Source organism: Cavia porcellus, unplaced genomic scaffold (assembly GCF_034190915.1).
Source record: "Cavia porcellus strain 051 isolate PalLab524CR breed Dunkin Hartley unplaced genomic scaffold, mCavPor4.1 scaffold_6, whole genome shotgun sequence".
Classification (NCBI taxonomy): Eukaryota; Metazoa; Chordata; class Mammalia; order Rodentia; family Caviidae; genus Cavia; species Cavia porcellus.
This window is the reverse complement of record NW_026947489.1, coordinates 91,206,468-91,223,142: the sequence shown is the minus strand read 5'-3', so window position 1 is coordinate 91,223,142 and position 16,675 is coordinate 91,206,468. Positions and strand designations below refer to the sequence as shown.

At 44.3% G+C, this 16,675-nt stretch overlaps 1 protein-coding gene and 1 long non-coding RNA gene across 11 annotated transcripts in view; one reads left to right on the top strand and one right to left on the bottom strand.

Moving 5' to 3' along the window:
* LOC106027068 (uncharacterized) overlaps window positions 1-16,675 on the bottom strand; it is a 26,851-nt gene extending 10,176 nt beyond the window's left edge. For 5 of the 9 annotated variants that reach the window (XR_010048312.1, XR_010048313.1, XR_010048315.1 and 2 more), the window contains exons 1-3: window positions 16,511-16,673; window positions 12,860-13,156; window positions 2,817-3,000 (exon numbers count right to left, since the gene is read on the bottom strand). This is a non-coding gene — a long non-coding RNA (uncharacterized LOC106027068). Of the gene's footprint in view, window positions 1-408; window positions 621-2,816; window positions 3,001-12,859; window positions 13,157-16,510 lie in introns of those variants that run through there. The other 4 variants (XR_010048310.1, XR_010048314.1, XR_001200649.3 and 1 more) reach the window with 3 other exon arrangements.
* Window positions 5,802-11,828, top strand: LOC134476542 (endogenous retrovirus group K member 13-1 Env polyprotein-like). Of its 2 annotated transcripts, none has more exons than XM_063251424.1 (2): window positions 5,802-6,433; window positions 9,325-11,828. In XM_063251424.1, the coding sequence occupies exon 2, from the start codon at window positions 9,328-9,330 to the stop codon at window positions 11,410-11,412; it is 2,085 nt and encodes a 694-aa protein (XP_063107494.1). In that variant the 5' UTR covers window positions 5,802-6,433; window positions 9,325-9,327; the 3' UTR covers window positions 11,413-11,828. The 2 variants fall into 2 exon arrangements, with proteins under 2 accessions (XP_063107494.1, XP_063107495.1); XM_063251425.1 differs by having other exon boundaries at window positions 9,304-11,828.

Here is a 16,675-nt window from a genome sequence, read left to right as displayed (position 1 = left end):
CAGAATCAAGAACTTGTTCCTTCCCTTTGGTCTTGTTTTTTGAGCCAGGGGCTCTCTATGAAGTACTTGAGACCCCAGACTGACCTAAAACTCAGGAGATCCTCCTGCCTCTGCCTCCCTCATAGGATTACAGGCTTACTTTACTAGGCCCAGCTTCCCTTTCTTATCCTTAAAAAAAGAACCAGATAGGTCCAGGGATTTAGCTCAGTGGTATAAGCGCCTGCCTGGCAGGCGTGAAATTGTAAGTTTGATCCCCAGTACCAAAAAAAAAAAAACAACAACAAAAAGAACTAGAAAATTCAAGCACTTGGGGCCAGCATGGGCTACCCAGCAAGTTTAAGGCCAGCCTAAACTACAGCGAGACTGAGATAGCTCGGACCCCAGAATAAAATCCAAGGAAGCAAGAAATTTGGGAGCAAAGGCTTTACTTTAGGCCTGGCGACGCAGCCTCCTCAGGATGAACCCAGAGACTGGGCACTTGACAGACTAAGGGAGGGATATTTAAGGCTAAAAACCGCAAAGCTGTAAAGCTGTTGACTTAGTTCTGATAACATCTGGAGCTCTTGGTGCATTCCGGTTACTCCCACCCTGCGGTTTAACATTATCTCAGAACAGCACACCTGCAATAACATGCGGAAAGGGGGTAGGGGAGTTACAAGCAGCTGAAACTTAAGTTTTTACAAGAAATAGACACTTAACCCTATCGAGACGACACATACAGAACAAGATGCAGGCACATTGGTTAGAGTTAGACCATAACATTCCCCTCTGATGTTGTGGCTGAAGCCAAATTTTTGGCCGAATGTTAGGGATTTTGAGGAATGAGCTCACAGGCTTGCTGGCAGATCATCATCAGCTTTATGTTCTGCATTTGTTGTCTAATATAAGCAGTTAGTTTACTGATTATACAAGGACCTACTGAAATCATGAGTAGCAACTCTAGCAATGGTCCAAGCAAGGGTAGAAGATAAGGCAGAATTCCATTCCAGACACTCCCAAAGGGGTTTTCAAACAACTCTCTTCTTCTTTTTACTAGATCTTCCTGCAATGTCCTGATTTTATCTCGAACAATGCCGGACTTGTTTACATAAAAACAGCATCATTCTTGCAATGCCGCACAGATCCCTCCTTGCGTCAGGAGGTCTAGCCCTCTTCTATTTTGAAGAACTACTTCAGCTAATGAATCTATTTGATCTTGAATGACCTGAATGGTACTAGGTAATGCCTGCACATCATTAACGATCTGGTTGGAAAGCTGAACAGAGACCCCCATTCCTGCTGCCCCCATACCCAGGGCTCCTGACATTCCCAGACCTACCAATAAAGGAATAAATTGAACTGCCCTCTTTGAGCGGCCTGTAATGTAATCCAGGCTAGGAATGGGGACAGGCTCATCCCCAGGTAGAATCTCTATATCAGGCAGCAAGACAGCTGTAACACATATTCCTGACCAGTTAGTTGGGAGGAAAGTATAGGCCAGATTGCCTCCACAGATGAACACTTGTCCTTCGGCAGGACAAAGAGAGGTAGTCTGGTTAATTATAGAACTACAGTTAACAAAAGCAACGAAACCCACATCAACATCAGAAGTATCGTTATGAAAACTCCCTTGGAGACATGGGGAATCTCTAAACCCTACTGGTTGTACTCTGAAGGGGAGACCAGCACTACAATTTAAGTGACCTGGTCTCTTCAGTGGTGTCAGGGTAGCATTGGAGGGGATCGCAAGAGGTATGGGAGAGCCTTGTGCCATGCAAAGCCAACAATCTTTAGCTAAAGTCGGGTTGGAAGCATTTAAGGCCCTATAAGTGGCTCCTAGAATATCACAAGTCTGGGGGCTGGGGATTTAGCTCAGTGGCATAAGCGCCTGCCTTGCAAGCAGGCAGTCGTGAGTTCGATCCCCGGTACCGGTAAAAAGGAAAAAGACAAAAAAAAAAAAAAAAAAAAAAAAAAAAGAATATCAGAAGTCTGAACATCCAAAGAAGCAATTCCCCGTGATTTAGGCAGCATGGAGGGGTGGTTATGCACCTGGGGAAACATTTTCTCTATAATTTGTTTAACCTGTTCTTCGGGCCACCCTGCTCCAGAACACTGGTTTACCAATCATGCTGCTACATGAGGCTTGGACATACTTTGAATTTCCTATTACCATTGGATTGACAGACCAGTCCCCCCCAGCACTTCCAACCTGTATCCTCAGAAGCTTAGCAGTGAAGTAAGTTTTGCTATCTTTGCCTATATATTCTTGCACAGAGTCATAGCAGGAGGAATGCATTTCTGAATAATAAGGACAATCTTTAGGGCAGGGCCCGGCTGGCCGCCTATTTTAGGTATCACAGGAGGTTTTTCTTTGCACTCCCAACTTTGAGTTACTCCTGTAGCAGCAGGCCTAGCTACAAGAATTGCTATCTTGTTTTCTACAATCTGTGTGACTGGTCTGTCCAATTCACCCCCCACCAGGACTACCCCGAAAAGAACCTCCTCTGCAATCACAAGGATTTCCATATAGAGATTTTTTTTTTTTATTTGTTTGGGTTTTTTGTCTTTTTCGTTTTTATCGGTACCAGGGATCAAACTCACGACTGCCTGCTTACAAGGCAGGCGCTTATACCGCTGAGCTAAATCCCCAGCCCCTCCATATAGAGATTTTAACAGCTGTTCTCGGCTTACAGGGGGTCCAAACCCACTATGTGAGGTGTTGTAACAGAGCCATGAAAATTCCCAGCAGTGGAATAGAAGGGGCAAAGGCAAGCAAGCTAAAGCAGTACCTGTCTGATGCAATCTATGTCTAGGCAATTTTAACTTTAAGGGGTTACCAGTCTGCCGTCCATTGGGTGTGGTCCTCATCATCCGCAGTTTCTCCCAATGATGACGCTGCATCAAGACTGAAGTTCCTGGTTCGATGGGAGTCTTTAGTGGGGTTTCCAAAAGTGGGTCTGGGTGCTTCTGTCTAAACAGCTGGTGGATGGAGACCAGCACAGGCTGGAGCACCTGGAGGGACTGAATGAGATCTTGGTTAGTTATTTCAACTAATTTGTCCTCAGAGAGCTTCAGGACCAGTGGAGGGGGGTCTCCCAAACATAGCTTCAAATGGGGAAACTCCAGAAACACAAGGAGTACATCTAGCTCTCAGCAGAGCAAAGGGAAGAAGCTCACCCAATTATTGCCAGTTTCTAAAGACAGCTTAGCTAAAGTGTCCTTGAGAGTTCGGTTCATATGTTCTACTTGTCCTGAACTTTGTGGTCAGTAGACACAGTGAAGTTTCCAATCACTTCTTAATACCTGGGCTAACTTTTGGGTGACTTGGGCTATGTAAGTCGGGCCATTATTGGACCCCATGGATAGTGGAAGGCCAAACTGAGGTATGATCTCTTGCAATAGTTTTCTAGTTACCACTAAAGCTGACTCGAACTTAGTAGGGAAAGCCTCTATCCAGCCAGTAAAAGTATCTATTAATACCAAGAGATAGCAATATGCCTGTAAACTAGACTTTACCATGTCTGTGAAGTCTACTTCCCAGTGTTCTCCTGGGGCAGTACCTCGATACTGGGTGGTCTCCAATGGCGAGCTTCTGGTCAGATTTATCAATAGACATTGTGGGCATCTGGAGCTCAAAGAGGCAGTGAATTTGGAGAGTCTTGGAATGAAAAACCGAGTTCTGAACAATTCAGCAAGTTTGGTCATCCCTAAATGGGTGGTTTGCTGAGCCTGGTGTAGCAGCTCACATCCTAGTGCCTTTGGCACTCGCTTAGCTGGTAATTAGTACCAACCCCTGGGACGAGGAGCTGTGCTCCAAGTTGAGATGCTAACTGTAGGTCTTTCTTTGTATAAACTGGATTTGATAAGGTGGGAGGAACCAGCATTAGAGCAGTCCCATTATCATCTGGCACCTCTGATGTGGTTGCTCTGTTTTGAGCAGTTTGATCTGCTAAATTTCCTAGAATGATGGGGTCGTCCACTGTTTGATGAGCTTTGCAATGAATAATAGCAACCCACTGAGGTAGCCAGACAGCTGCCAACAAGTCTAGAATCTGTGGAGTATTTTTTATCTTAGTCCCCACTGAGGTTAAGAGACCTCGTTCCTGATAAATAGCTCCATGAACATGTACAGTAGCAAAAGCATATCTACTGTCGGTATAGATACTTACCCTCTTCCCGATGGCTAACTTTAATGCTTTGGTCAAAGCAATGAGCTCAGCCTTTTAGGCTGAGGTGCCAGGCTCTAACCACTTAACCCAGAGTACCTCTTTTTCGGTGGTCACTGCCACTCTGGCCACTCGTTTACCATCCTAGATGAAACTGCTCCTGTCGGTGAAGTAGTTACCAGCATTCTCTAAGGGCTGGTTGGTAAGATCGGCCCATAGATTCTGTTGCGTTCCGAGGAGGTCTGCACACTCATGGAGAGGCAGATTTTGAGTTCCAGAGTCGTCATCAGGCATAAGGGTGGCTGGGTTTAAGGCTGAGGAAGTCAAAAACCACCAACTCTGGGTCTAGGAATAGAGCCTGATAATGCAGAATTCTAGCATTCGAGAACCACTTCTCAGGAGGGGTCTTGATAAGAGTTTCTAAACTGTGGGAGGTCACCACAGAAATCTTTTGTCCAAAAGTGAGTTTCTTAGCCTCCTTAAGTAACATTGCCATAGCAGCCAGTATTCTTAAGCAAGGGGACCACCCCCCTGCCACTGGATCCAGTCTTTTAGAGAGGTAGGCTATAGGTCTCTTCCAGGGGCCAATGTCCTGAGTTAGGACTCCTTTGGTAATGCCCCTGGGTTCATCTACAAACAAGGTGAATGGCTTGGTAACGTCAGGGAGTCCCAGGGCTGGAGCCTCTGTTAGGGCCTATTTGAGCTGCTGGAAGGCCTGTTCACATTCATCTGTCCAGTCCAAAGATTTTTGAGTTTCTCCCTTAAGGGAGTCATACGGGGGCGTGCTATCTCAGTAAAATTTAGAATCCACAGCCTACAGTATCCTACAGCCCTCAGAAACTCCTGTACTTGTTTTTTAGTTTCTGGGATAGGAATCTATAATATGGCCTGGATGCTTTCTTTAGATAGAGTTCTCTTTCCTCCCTGTAACTCATAGCCCAAATAAGTCACAGTTTGGTGACACAATTGGGTCTTTTTGGCTGAAACCTTGTAGCCTAATTATCCCAAGGTTTTTAATAGCTCCCCTGTGGCCTCTGGACAGGACTCCAAAGTGGGTGAGGCTACCAGCAGATCGTCCACATATTGTAAAAGTGTCACCTTGGGGTGTTCCTCACGAAACCCCAAGAGGTCTCTGGCCAGGGCCTCGTCAAAAAAAGTGGGCGAGTTTTTAAAGCCCTGTGGCAACCGAGTCCAGGTCAGTTGTTCTAAGACCCTAGAATCTGGGTCAGTCCATTCAAAGGCAAAAATGGGTTGACTCGCCAGGGTGAGAGGTAGAGTGAAGAAGGCATCCTTGAAGTCCAATACGGAGTACCAGGTGCACTCTGGGTTGAGGAGGCTGAGTAAAGTGTAGGGGTTAGGCACAGTTGGATGTAAAGTCAATACCCGCCTGTTGGCCTCCCGGAGATCTTGTACAGGATGACAGTCAGTTGTCCCCGGTTTCTGAACTGGAAGCAGGGGCATGTTCCAAGGGGAGACACAAGGAATGAGGATATCATTGTCTCTTAGTCTCTGTATATGAACTTTAATTCCCTTTCGGGCTTAGAGACTTAATGGATATTGATGCAAACAAATAGGACGTGCCTGGGGTAGGAGCTCTACCACAAGGGGCACTTGGTTTACCACTAATCCTGGGGGGTTAGTTTCAGCCCAGACCTCTGGGATCCCCTGTCTTCATTTGTGGGGGATGAGGTGTCACTTTGTAGGCCCAACCCCCTCTAACCTGCAATTTACAATAGCCGCCCTGGTATGCGAGAAGGAGGTAGAATAGGAATGCCTGTTCTCAGTGAGCCCCTCACCCTCTGGAATCCATACTGTGAGCTGGCTTTGTTTTGCAGAAGTCTTGAGGAAGTGGCTGGCCACCCTTTGTGACACTAACAGCAGACAAATTAACAACATTCTTGAGCTAATGAATTTCTTCCTGGGCTAGAGAAGTTATGAAAACTGGTTGTGATTATTTACTTCACTTAGATAGCTTTAGAATAAACATTGTAGTCTGTCACGTTGTAGCTTGCCACAAAGAATGCCTTTTCACTACTTAATTATCTGGGCTCTGTGAACTGATCGGGTTTACTATATATGAATCCTAAAATAAAGATTGTGCGTGCAGTGCAGTGTAACGCGGTGCAGACAGTAAAGGTGTCTCTCCTGTCTTTCTTTTCCGAGCACTGTACCCCCCGTGTCCCGATCAGGCGTGTGTGCGTGTTTACCTTGCCCGGAGTTCAGAGTGCTCTAAGACACTCACGACAAGTGGCGCCCGAATTCAGGGACTCCGAAGGTCGCTTAGGAAGGTAAGTATAATTTTATTACGGGGAAATGGGACAATCTGCTTCTTCTCCTTTCTTAAAAATTCTTAAACATTTATTATCTATATATGGCATATCGCTCAGGTCAGCTGACTTGGATATGTGTATTGATACAATTAAAGAATATAATCCTTGGTTTCCAGATGAAGGAACTTTGGATGTAGAAGTATGGAGGAAGGCAAGGGTTAGTATAGAAAGGGCTATGCAACAGGAGGAGAAGATTCCTTTACGTTTTTGGGCTATTTGGTCGGTTGTGTACTCTTTATTAAAAGCTATGGAAGATGAACATATTGTAGAAAATCTTCAACTAGAAATTAAGCCAGTTATTCAGGAATTGCCCCTCACAGAGGAGGAGCAGAATGTAGTTCAAAATGACGCTATCGCTTTAAGTAGTGAAAAGGCGTCCAAACTAAAAGTAAAATCCGCTACAGCCGACTCAGCTTTAGCTGCCGCAGCAATATCAAATTATGACAATCGCCCAATTTTACAGGCTATACAGCATTTAACACAAGAGGTGAAACAACTCTCCGTTAAGCAGAACCCGCCTGTAGTTCCCTCTGCACCTCCTCCATCTAACCCTAATTGGAGTAAAGCCAAGCTAGCTTTGGCTGATTTACCAAAATTAGGGGATTCTGATGAGGAAAAACCTACCTTTGCTTTCCCTGTAATCAGGCCACAGCCAATAGATGGAGAGGCAGTTCCCCCTAGATGGGAAGCATTTAATATGGATGATTTAGCAAAATTAAAAAAGGCTGTAACCCTTTATGGCCCTCAGGCTCATTACACTAGAGAATTAATAACATCGGTAGCAGATCAGTATGGTAATCTTGCTCCTTATGATTGGAAAGCCTTGGCCAAAATTCTTTTAAAAGAGCCAGAATATTTACAGTGGCACATGTGGTTTATGGAAGGTTGTGCGAAAAAGGCAAGACAAAAATGCTGATATAGTGATAGAAATGTTTTAAAAGATATTTTAAAAACTTTACCTCAATATTTTTCTCCGTTTGGACTTGTAATAGCACAGGATAAAATTCAAAAGGAAGAAGTTAGTCATTATTTGGGATATATTCTTACTAGACAAAAGGTGATTCCACAAAAAATGTCTATTAGGAGAGATAAGTTATCCACTTTAAATGATTTTCAAAAATTATTAGGGGATATTAATTGGCTTCGTCCCACACTAGGTATCCCTACCCATGCATTGCAACATTTGTTTGCTACTCTACAGGGCTCTTCAGATCCATCCAGCCCTCGTTCTTTAACAGCAAAAGCAGAGCAAGAATTACAGTTTGTAGAACAACGAATTAAGGATGCATTTTTAATTAGGATTGATCCTAAATTGCCTCTAACTTTATATATTATTAATACTTTTCATTATCCCTCTGCAGTTTTAGGTCAGAATGCTATGCCAGTAGAATGGGTATTCACTAAAACTAAGCAATCTAAAAATGTTATGCCTTATATTGACATGGTTGCAGCTTTAATTATGAATGGTAGAGCTCGTTCTATAACTTTGATAGGAGAAGATATAAACAATATAGTTATCCCTTTAACTAAGGAACAATGGGAATATTTGTTGTCAATTACTGAAACCTTACAAATTGCTTTAGCAGATTTCATGGGAACTTTTTCATATCATTTTCCTAAAAGTAAATTATGGGATTTTTTTAGACGTCAACAATTTGTGGTTAATACCTTATTAGCTGTACAGCCAATTCCACAAGCTTTGACTATATTTACAGATGGATCTAAAAATAAAGCTGCATATTGGACTCAAAAATCTTACTGGGTACGTCAGACAAATTCTAACTCTGTACAACAAAATGAACTTTTTGCTATATTACAAGTGTTTTTAGATTTTCATAACCAACCTATTAATATTATAGCCGATTCGGCCTATTCTGTTGGAGTAGTGACAAATATCTATTCAGCTGTGTTATATTCTAATAAGCCTGCTTTATTGTCTTTATTTCAAAATTTACAAATACATGTTCAAAAAAGAAATCATTCTTATTTTATTACTCATTTACGTTCTCATTCTCAGTTACCCGGACCATTAGTATCAGGTAACAATGCAGTGGATTCCTTAGTTATGTTCACTACACCCGTTGAAGAACATCAATTTAATCATGCGAATGCAGGACATTTGCATCTTAAATATAAGATACCTTTTACAAAAGCTAAACAAATTGTAAAAGCCTGCCCTATTTGTAGACCATTACATTTAAGAATTATTCCCACAGGTGTCAACCCTCGAGGAACTCAACCTAATGAGTTATGGCAAATGGATATTACACATGTACCTTCTTTTGGTCGGCTTTCTTATGTACATGTAGTTATTGATACATATTCTTCATTTCTATGGGCTACTGCTCAACAGGGAGAATCCACTAAAAATGTTATTGTACATTTATTGGAGACTTTTGCAGTTATGGGAATTCCTTCTAAAATCAAAACAGATAATGGACCTGCTTATACTAGCAGAACATTTAAACAATTTTGTGATCTCCATAATATTATTCATATTACAGGGATTGAATATAACCCCCAGGGTCAAGCTATTGTTGAAAGAGCACATGGCACTCTTAAGTTGCAAATTAAAAAATTAAAAAGGAGGAGTCAGGAGGATATTCAGATACCAATACTGTTTAAATTGCAAAACAGTCCAAAAACATTACTGCATCAAGCATTGTTTATTTTAAATTTTCTCAATTTACCACAAGGTGAAATATTAACAAGAGCTGAAAGACATTTCGAACAGCAACAACAGCCCTTTGTGATTAATGAACCTATTTGGACTAAAACAGCTCCAGAGGCTGAATGGGAGAAGGGCACACTGCTCTATAAGGGGAAAGGTTTTGGTTATATCTCCACAGAAAATGGAATTCAGCAGTGGGTCCCTGGACGATGGATCAGGATCCGCGCCTCCAGACCCTGTTCGCCAGCCCCGGAGACAACTCCCCAAGGAACCGGAACCGTGCCTTCAGAAGCGAGCCCGAAACCAGCTAGAGGCTGAAGATGCTGAGCTTGTTCCTATCGCAGCCATGGCCAGATTACAGCTAAGAAAATCCCGCCGCTCACAGCGACCAAATTTAAATCCCCTCCCTACATGGGGACAATTAAAGAAATTGACCATAGAAGGGCAACGGCTTGTCCTTCAAGCAGGAAAGCCTTTAAACCCTGAAAACTTGTTTTTAGCTTTATGTGCCTTGCTCACTGTTGCGTCGGGGACTGAGGTACCTCCACATTCGTACTGGGCATATATTCCTAATCCCCCTTTATTAGAACCTGTAAAATGGGGAACTAGTGATATTTTACTTTATACCACACCTAGAGAAATTTTGTCAGCACCGTGGGCTGATTTAACCCCCCACAATCAAGATGATGGGACATTATTCAATTTTACTTATTATGGTAATCAAAGGCCTATTTGCATTGGGGAACCGCCTTGCATCCCTCTGGGATGGCAGTATTGGATTCAACATGGAATAAAAGCAGGCAACAAAAGAACAAGGCTTCAAGCCTTGGCTGCTCAAACCTTTAATGTTACCTGGAGAAATTTAACAGCACCTGATACAAATACATTTCCTGTATGCCCTGAATTCACTTATAAAAATATTTCTTATTATCCCATAATTTGGCAACTATGTATGGGAAAATTTGCTAAAAATATTGATGGGTATATTATTTGGGGACCATTTGGAAAATTCGTTAATGGATGTGCTGAATGGAATGAGACAAGATGTAATCTCTCTGTTGTGTATAGTCTTCCAGATCCAAAGAAAATAACTGATGGAGCTCCTATATTTCATCAGAAGACGGCTCTTTTGTGGTGGGGAGATGGTGGAATCGCTAACCCTGCTGTTGCAGCCGAAGAATACCCTCATCACCTTCAAAATCATATTTGGAAGATTCCAGCCGCTATGCAACCTGTAACCTTGTACAATGTTTCCTATTCAGGGACTAGTCGATCTGTATCTACTACTTATAATTTTACTAGGTTTAAAATGTATAATATTACTGTTTGTGCACCTCTGCCTTATGTCTTTTTAGTGGGAACTTTTAATTTTACACATTTTTCTTGTACTTGTTTAAATTGTCAATTGTTTACATGCTTAAATAGCACACTAAATTTCACTAAGCCTTATACAGTTATGCTGTTACAACAAAAAACTCATATTTGGTTGCCTGTAAATTTAACTCGACCATGGTCTCAAGACCCGGTAATTTCTGTTACTACTGAATTTTTTAAACATCTGTTAAAACGTACAAAAAGATTTATTGGAATAGTGGTTGCTGTACTGTTAAGTCTGATAACTGTAGCCTCCCTAGCAGCAGTCTCAGGAATAGCTTTACAAACCTCTTTGCAAGAAAAACATGTTGTAGAATTATGGCATGAAAATTCTCATGAACTTTGGTTAACTCAGTGGCAAATAAACGCCAAACTACAACAACAAATAGACCTCCTTAAACAAACAGTTGAATGGATGGGTAGAAAAATATTGGCTCTTCAGCATCAAGTGTTTTTAAAATGTGATTGGAATTCAACTACTTTCTGTATAACCCAACGACCTTATAATCAAACAGAACATGAATGGGAAATGATTAGAATGTATCTAAATGGAAACACCTCTGCCCAGGAGGAAATAGAATCTTTGCATAATCAAATTGACAAGGATTTTGCAAAGCAAAATGATGATGAATCCCTAGCACAATTCGCGCAATTGCTTGCTCAATCTTTGAAAGGATTAGATTCCAAAGGAATCTGGCAGAGCATAACCCACACTTTTAGTGGCATGGGACTTAGTTTAATTATAGTTCTCATTGCCATAGTTCTTGTGTATTTTTACTGCATAAGACGAAATACTATTAATAACCTGATCTTATGGAAATTGTTGTTAAAAAATAAAAAGGAAGGAAGTGTGGGGGATGAGGTGTCACTTTGTAGGCCCAACCCCCTCTAACCTGCAATTTACAATAGCCGCCCTGGTATGCGAGAAGGAGGTAGAATAGGAATGCCTGTTCTCAGTGAGCCCCTCACCCTCTGGAATCCATACTGTGAGCTGGCTTTGTTTTGCAGAAGTCTTGAGGAAGTGGCTGGCCACCCTTTGTGACACTAACAGCAGACAAATTAACAACATTCTTGAGCTAATGAATTTCTTCCTGGGCTAGAGAAGTTATGAAAACTGGTTGTGATTATTTACTTCACTTAGATAGCTTTAGAATAAACATTGTAGTCTGTCACGTTGTAGCTTGCCACAAAGAATGCCTTTTCACTACTTAATTATCTGGGCTCTGTGAACTGATCGGGTTTACTATATATGAATCCTAAAATAAAGATTGTGCGTGCAGTGCAGTGTAACGCGGTGCAGACAGTAAAGGTGTCTCTCCTGTCTTTCTTTTCCGAGCACTGTACCCCCCGTGTCCCGATCAGGCGTGTGTGCGTGTTTACCTTGCCCGGAGTTCAGAGTGCTCTAAGACACTCACGACATTCATTTGTTTAATAATTCTAGCTCTAAGTCCGTAGGTGGTGGCTTAGTGAATTGGACAAATTTTCCAGCAGATGGTAATTTTCTCCTTCTGGGACAAGGGCTAAAACTCTAACGCTCTTTTCAGGACCTTGGGTTGAGCCATTTGCCAAGAAATCAATTTGCACTTGCAATTTATGAAGGAGGTCTCATCCTAGGAGGGGGTCGACACTCCGGTACCCATAGAAAATCATGCTGGACCAACTTGTGGCCCAGTCGAGCTAAACTGGCGGTTACCTTTGAGTATGCTCTTCATCCCTCTGTGGTTCCTATTACATTAATGGAGTCTTTGGTCAATTTTCCCAAGGGTTGGGTGAGTACAGAATAGGTGGCTCCTGTATCTACCAGAAAGTCCACTGGGTGCCCCCCCACTTGAAGAGTTATCCGGGACTCAGGGACTCGGGAGGCGACCTCCTCATTGTTGAGACAGTAAGGCCTTTGCTTCTCTCTCCAATTTGGCCTTTAATTTTGGGCAATCCTTTCGTCAGTGTCCCATCTCTTTGCAATGTGCACATTGTTCCTTATCTAAAGGAGGTCCTTGTCCCTGGGCTTCCTTTTTATTGGTACTGGCCAGCTTTTTAGTTTCTCTTTCACAGAGTAATTCTAACACTTTGGACATTTTCTTGTTGGTGGCTTCTTATAAATTTTCTCTATTTTCAAAGACCTTCTGTGCTATTTCTATTAACTGGCTGAGGGGCATTTCCTCAAATCCCTCAAGCTTTTGTAATTTTCTTCTAACATTGGGGGCCAACTGGGACACGAAGGCAATATTAATTGCTCATGCATTCTCAGGAGCCATCGGATTAATTGGGGTATGTAACCTATATGTCTCTAAGAGGCGCTCTAAGAACATAGCAGGAGATTCATCAGCCAACTGTCTTACCTCAGTCACTTGGGACAAATGGGTGGGCTTGTTGGCAGCATGGAGCACGTCTAGAAGCTGCAGGCGATAATCATCAAGAGCCCTCTTACTTCTGTCTGTATTGGGGTCCCAATTAGGTCGTGAGGAAGGAAACAGGGCTTGATCCTCTGCCGATCAGTGAACGTAGACCCGTCCGAGTCTTGGACTCCTTTTTTCCCCCGAGAGTGCAGGTGCACAGTCTCTCTTCAGCCGTAAAAAGGATGTGCAGGATCTGTTGACAATCGTTCCAGGTGGGGCGAAGAGTAGAGAATACAGATTCTAAAAGATTAATCAGAGTTTCAGGATCCTTTGAAAAAGGAGAGTTCTGGATTTTCCAATTATAAAGGTCTGAAAATGAGAAAGGAGTATACACAAACACTGAACCCCTGCTCGGAGCGAGAACCTCCCATAATGGACAAAGTGGAGCCACCTCAGAGCCCTGCTCTGAAGACGCCTCGGGTGGCAGGTGTCGGCAGGTGCGAATGGGACTAGGCAGCGGAGACGGGACAGTGGAATCTGATTGGTGGTCAGAGATGGGATACGGGGGAGGCAGCGGGAGTGCCTCCAGCGGGTCAAGGGGGTCTTCTTCAGAGGGCAGGACCGGAGCCACGGTAGGTTCAGAAGGCAGCTTCTCAGGTTTTACTTTCGGTTTGAGGGCCGCAATGACTCTGTCACGAGAGGGCTTAATCTAGGAAAGGGCAGCATAAATTATGTCTATCCAGATCTGAATATAGACAATTTGATCAGGGTGAGCAGGAGGCCCAAAAACATACTGGCGAACAGCTTGTGCTGTCTCCATGTTAAAAGACCCAGAGGGGGGCCAGACCCCCTGAGTCCCTAGTGGCCATTCCTGTGTGACTGGCTTTATCACCCTTTTCCCCATATCCCTCAGGAGTGATCAAGCACAAAGCTAAGGGGCGTGCTGGATTTAGATTCAGTTTGCCCATGGCCGGCAAAGATGTCAGTTCTTCTCTCCTGTGGGAGAATCTAAGAGACAGAGATAAGATTAGGAGGAAGAGACAGAACAACAATGAGATGAAAATAATGGTCAATATCCTTTTTGTCCATTTTGGGCTCATAGAAGGGGTTCCTAGGAGAAAATGTTCTGTTAGATTTGGGTAACCAAAAGGAGAACAGTTAGACCAAATAGACATACAGACAGACATACAAGATAAGACAAGCTGCAGCAAAAATGGCCTTTGCGGGGCTGGAGATTTAGCTCAGTGGCATAAGCGCCTGCCTTGCAAGCAGGCAGTCGTGAGTTCGATCCCCGGTACCGATAAAAAGGAAAAAGACAAAAAAAAAAGAGGTCCTTGCTCCCCAAATTAAGGGCGTCCCCTCCAAAAGTACAAACTGACCGTGGTCCAAACAAACGCTCCAAAGTACTTTTAGGTGTTCAGAATTGAGTCGGGGATCTTGCTTCCATCCTGGATGGGCCCCCAAATGAGATAGCTCGGGCTAATCCAAGGAAGCAAGAAATTTGGGAACAAAAGCTTTATTTCAGGCCTGGTGACGCAGCCTCCTCACAATCGATCCAGAGACTGCGTGCCTAACAGACTAAGGGAGGGATATTTAAAGCTAAAAAACCTGCAAAGCTGTAAAGCTGTTGACTTAGTTCTAATAACATCTGGAGCTCTTGGTGCATTCCACTACTCCCACCCTGCGGTTTAACATTATCTCAGAACAGCATACCTGCAATAGCATGCGGAAAGTGGGTAGGGGAGTTACAAGAAGCTGAAACTTAAGTTTTTACAAGAAATAGAAACTTAACCCTATCAAGATAGCACATACAGAACAAGCTGGAGGCGCATTGGTGAGAGTTAGGCCATAACAAGACCTGATGTCAAGAAAGCAAAAAAGGAAGGAAGGAAGGAAGGAAGGAAAGAAAGAAAGAAAAAGAACAAATGAACTAGTTTCTGGGTCATCAATATCACAGAATAAAGATGCAGAATCACTGTGGCTTTAAGCCTGGCCCTCGCCACCCTCCTACCTCTGGGTCTTTAGCAAGGAATCCTGAGTCCTGACCCTTGGGCAGCCTGTTTGTCAATACCCATGAGCAGCAGCAACTCAGCACTCCAACTGGCCAGGAAACCCATGTCCTTGCTCACGATCTCCCCTTCCCCTGAATGCCCAGTCCATCTCCGGGGGCAAACACTTGTGAGGACAAACCCAGTGTCCACTCCTTTACCTCACACAGCTGTTCCAATAAGCAGAATTCCTGAGTGAATGTGTGAGCACATGCTATGCATCCTCCTGAGCACCTGGCTTTCTGCTTGTTTAGTCTGTTTTTTGAGACAGGGTCTCAAAGCCTAGGTTGACCTGAAACTCAGAGATCCTCCTGCCTCAGCCTCCAGAGTGCTAGGGTTACAGGCATGTGCCACCACACTTGGTGAGGTCCTGGTTTGGTTTTGTTTTGTTTTGTTTTGTCTTTTTCCTTTTTATCGGTACCGGGGATCGAACTCACGACCCCTGCTTATGCCACTGAGCTAAATCCCCAGCCCCGAGGTCCTGGTTTTTAAACAAAATGCTCAAATGATCATAGTTTTGGGCCCTTTAGAATAAGGTCCAAAGTAGTGGGAACCCAGGTAGGGGATAAGGGGTATAGCCTAATGAAGGACGCTAATTACAGCTCACCAAGGTTCATCTGCAGGGGCTTGGGAGGAGAGGGCGGTGACAGTCACATGTGGAAAGTCAGCCACAACCAGAAAGCAAGACCAGCCAAGTCTCCATTACACTGATGTGCAGGGAGCCCTGAAAGCTGGAGATTGATCACATGTGTGGGCTAAAGCAAGGCCCGCCAGAAAACACAGAGAGCCCAAAATAAGCCAGGTAAACAGGCTGGTCCAGCTCCAAGGGAAGGGGCCCAGGCAGCCAGGCAGCCAAGCAGAGATCGACATTCTTCTTTGGAGGGTATGAAGAAGGATGCTATAGTGGCAGAGCAGTTCCTTTCCTCCCATCAGGAGGACAAAGGCTCCCCCTGACCCCAGCTCTGTCTCTTTATTTTCTCATTCTCTCACGTCCTCCCCACGGAACATCTAGACCTGCGGCCACTGATGGAAGAAAACGATGGTGCACCAAAAATTCTGACTGGCTAAGCGTGGTGGCAGACACCAGTAATCCCAGCACTGGAGGAGGACAGCTGCGAGCTCAAGGGAGCCCGGGTTAGATAAACACACACACACACCCCAAACCTGCCTGGTGGAGAATTCATAGATTGTTATCTTTAAGCCGTGGGACACATCTGCTTTCTGGGCTGCAAACCGAGCTCTGCCAGAGATACTAGGAAGGGGCAAGGGGTGCAGGAGGGAGCTGGCTCTTGCCCTGGGTGTCTGCCGCCACCCCCTGCCGCCATCCTTTTGAGACAGGGTCTCACTACGCAGTTCAGGCTGGCCTGGAGCTCATTTTGCAGCCCAGGCTGGTCTCCAGCTCACAACAATCCTCCTGCCTCGGACTTCCGAGTGCTGGGATTACAGGCGTGCGCCACCACGCTCGGATCTGGCCCGGGGTGTCTTCTGCCAAATTCTCATCTCTCTTTCCCAGTCACCATCAGTCCCTTCCTGAACCCGGGACGCCTCCCCAGTCCCTAGAGTATCCCCTCAGTCACCTCCGATGCACCAGTCACCAAGCACTCACCGCTGGCCTCTGCCGCGCCTGAGGGATCAGGTCCCAATTGCTCCAAAATCCTGTCTGCGCGGCGTATCCTTCTGCAGCTTTTCCTTTTGTCTCAGCTCCCGCGCTCAGAGGCGCTGCCCATTGGTCGCCGGGTTCCTCAACTGGCTCCCTAATTGGCTTCGCTTA